General features: G+C 35.5%; 1 protein-coding gene across 1 annotated transcript in view; it reads right to left on the reverse strand.

Moving 5' to 3' along the window:
• LOC110019060 (bidirectional sugar transporter SWEET6b-like) overlaps positions 1–1181 on the reverse strand; it is a 6454-nt gene extending 5273 nt beyond the window's left edge. Inside the window, exons 1-4 of the mRNA XM_020716598.1 lie at positions 1142–1181; positions 763–1016; positions 519–680; positions 11–96 (exon numbers count right to left, since the gene is read on the reverse strand). Coding sequence (XP_020572257.1) covers positions 11–96; positions 519–680; positions 763–1016; positions 1142–1181 — 542 coding nt within the window. The remainder of the gene's footprint in view (positions 1–10; positions 97–518; positions 681–762; positions 1017–1141) is intronic.
• Between the last annotated feature and the right edge of the window lie 1716 nt (positions 1182–2897).

Consider the following 2897-nt stretch of genomic DNA (forward strand, 5'->3'; position numbering starts at 1 on the left):
TGCAAAGTACGAGGCCCAGCACGTGCTATTAAGAAAGCAGATGAAGGAAAGCCAGAAAGGCATGTATTTCACACTCTTTGTCTTGATCACAAGCTTCTACTGACAAAAATAATTGCACAATAGATAATGATCGGCCCAGAAACTTTGAGAATCTAATAGCATATATTACATTTAACTGAAATTACAATGAGTTTGATCATTAGGATGAAAGAGAACATAAAATTAATTTACATTTTTTAATAATTTTAATTATTAATCAATAATACTAGAAAAAAATGTTTTCAGAAATAATTAGTAATAAACAGTATTTTGTGGTATGTCTGAACAACAATACGGTACAATGCTGCATGACCACATTCCGACATGTAATCTCAGTTGCACAAAATAATTTTCTCACACACAAAGAGTGAAGAACGGTCTGAAAGTGATCATGTTGTCTTATATTGCATGACAGTCTATCTATTTGACGTGTAGTTACCACACTTAATATTTAGAAAAGTGAGGGATCAATTTCATACCATTACGGAGAGTGGCGAAGCATACATGCAGACGCAGAGGATAATAGTGAGAATGCCAACAACAAGAGACCTCACGTCGTGCGTGCGCGCCGCCGTGAGGACCAAAGTCACCACCATGGCCATGAAAACCAACTCCCCCGCCAATATCTTCATCATCATCCTCTGCCCAAACACAACCAGAATCCTTAAATCCACTGCTCCACGACCCATAACCAAACCAAAACTATTAAAACAATCTACTTACCCTAATCTCCTCAGGCGAATAGAAGAAGAACACTGTAAGGTATACAGTGACAACCAAAACCCCGGCGCCATTAATGGTGGAGACCAGGATGGAGTCGGGATGCACTACCGGTAGTCCGTAGAAGAGCCACAGCATGCAGTTGGCCAGTGCAGTCAAGTATGGAATGGGAGAGAATTGCAGTACAGATTTCTTCCTATATATTTCGAGGAAGGTTGGTACTGGTGACAGGAACAGAGTAAATGAAATCCCATTCCCTGCACATTTCATTACATTCCCAACTAATACTGAATTAGATGACCAAACCAAGTTAATATTTCATGAAAAGCACAATATTTGGCTCATATATTTATGTTTATAACATTGAAAAATATATGCATACCGATGATGCCAATAACAGTACGTGCAGTGTGGCTCCACATGGTTCTGTGCGGGCTAAGGGGCAAAGCTGGCTGTGGAAGAGAGGGAGAGGGAGAGATGGGAGATGATATGTGGAGAATTCAGAGACAAAGAGGATTTAAATAAGATTCAAACGTATAAGCGAGAGATACAAGCTGTTGTGCAAAGACATGGATCTTTTAACACAGTTGAAGACGGCACAAAGACTAATTTTAAAATAATTCATTGATTAGAATTGACCTTCTCTTTTGTGCCCTTTCAATTGAAGAAATGGAGAAATTATTACATGCGGTCAACCCATATCTGTAAGGGAAAAATTTTACGTGTGTACTACGCGCATACAAACACCGGCTGAGATTAACAGAGGGAAAAAAAGGGGACTTTTGTTGTATCATAGCTGGTGTCAATATATGCATAATAAGCACTTAAAATTTTTCCTATTTGGAGCACGATCCGAATGAGCTGTCGTGCGATTCATAGCAACGTGGGAGAATATTAAATCGGGAATCCGTGCACGGGAACCCGTGCGTACGGCTTCATGTATAACTTTGTCATACACTGTTATATATGTGTATAAATATTGTACAATATTATTGTCGACGGAATCTGCATGCATATGAACTTCATGTGTAATAACTTTTCTTTTGTGATGCTTATTAGTTTGGAAGAAAACAAAAAACTATTCTTTTTTTGTGTTTTGTGCCCTTTATATTGACTAAATGAGTAACTTGAATATATTTCATTGAACTCTCATTTCATGAGTTTTGGTGTGATTTTGATCTATTTGTTCCAAATATTTAAAACGAGACAAGCATTTCTAAAACTCCTGGTAAAAACTTCTTGTTTTTATCAATGATAGCTTCAACTTCAATATAAGACTGAATTGAATTTATTATAATAAGAATACATCAATATAATTCAACCGAATAATCACATTATGTATATACTAATATATATTTTTTCAACTGAGTAACTTTGAAAAGCAAAATAAAAATTGAAATAAGAACATACCAACTAAAAAATTTCAATGTATCATACACGAACGCTCGATATAGCTCTCTATATGTTGTGGCTAACCTCATGAGTAAATTACAAGTGTTGGCCATACAAAGCAGTTGATTCTAACATCCTATATGTTGAGGTGAGAACAAATTAATATCATAAACCAAAAATCATGTTCTATAAAAAGCAGACCGACATGTCTAAGAAAGCATAGATAACATGGATCATGGACAAACAAAATTCATTATTATTCTATTACTAATAGGGATGAAAGAGAGGCACACTAGAATGATTCAGGGGCGTTGGAGAATCTACGCTTCAGATGTCGTTTGACTCAATTTAGAAAAATTGTGAGCATAAGATTGTTTTATTCAAACTTAACAAAGCGACGCCACCTATTATGCAAATAGTAATGAATTATATATGTATCCCCAAGTCAATATGCTACAAAAATATAAGACACATCTAACAAGTGCATTCTACGAGAAGAATATCATGGGGGTGATGCCTTATTAAAAGTTTGAAATCCTTCACCTTAAATATCATAAAGGAAAAATAGATCCCACTTATCACATGCCATACTTTGCATCAACCACCTCATTGTTAAGCCTCAATGATAGCTTAAAGTGTCGTCCATTATTCAAAGCCTTGTAAGGAACATTCACTTTATTGGTAGTTTAGGTAGACAGTAAATTTAAGTTTTATATATATATATATATATAAATTAAATGCCCCTT

This window comes from Phalaenopsis equestris, unplaced genomic scaffold (assembly GCF_001263595.1).
Source record: "Phalaenopsis equestris unplaced genomic scaffold, ASM126359v1 Scaffold000002, whole genome shotgun sequence".
In the NCBI taxonomy this organism is placed as follows: Eukaryota; Viridiplantae; Streptophyta; class Magnoliopsida; order Asparagales; family Orchidaceae; genus Phalaenopsis; species Phalaenopsis equestris.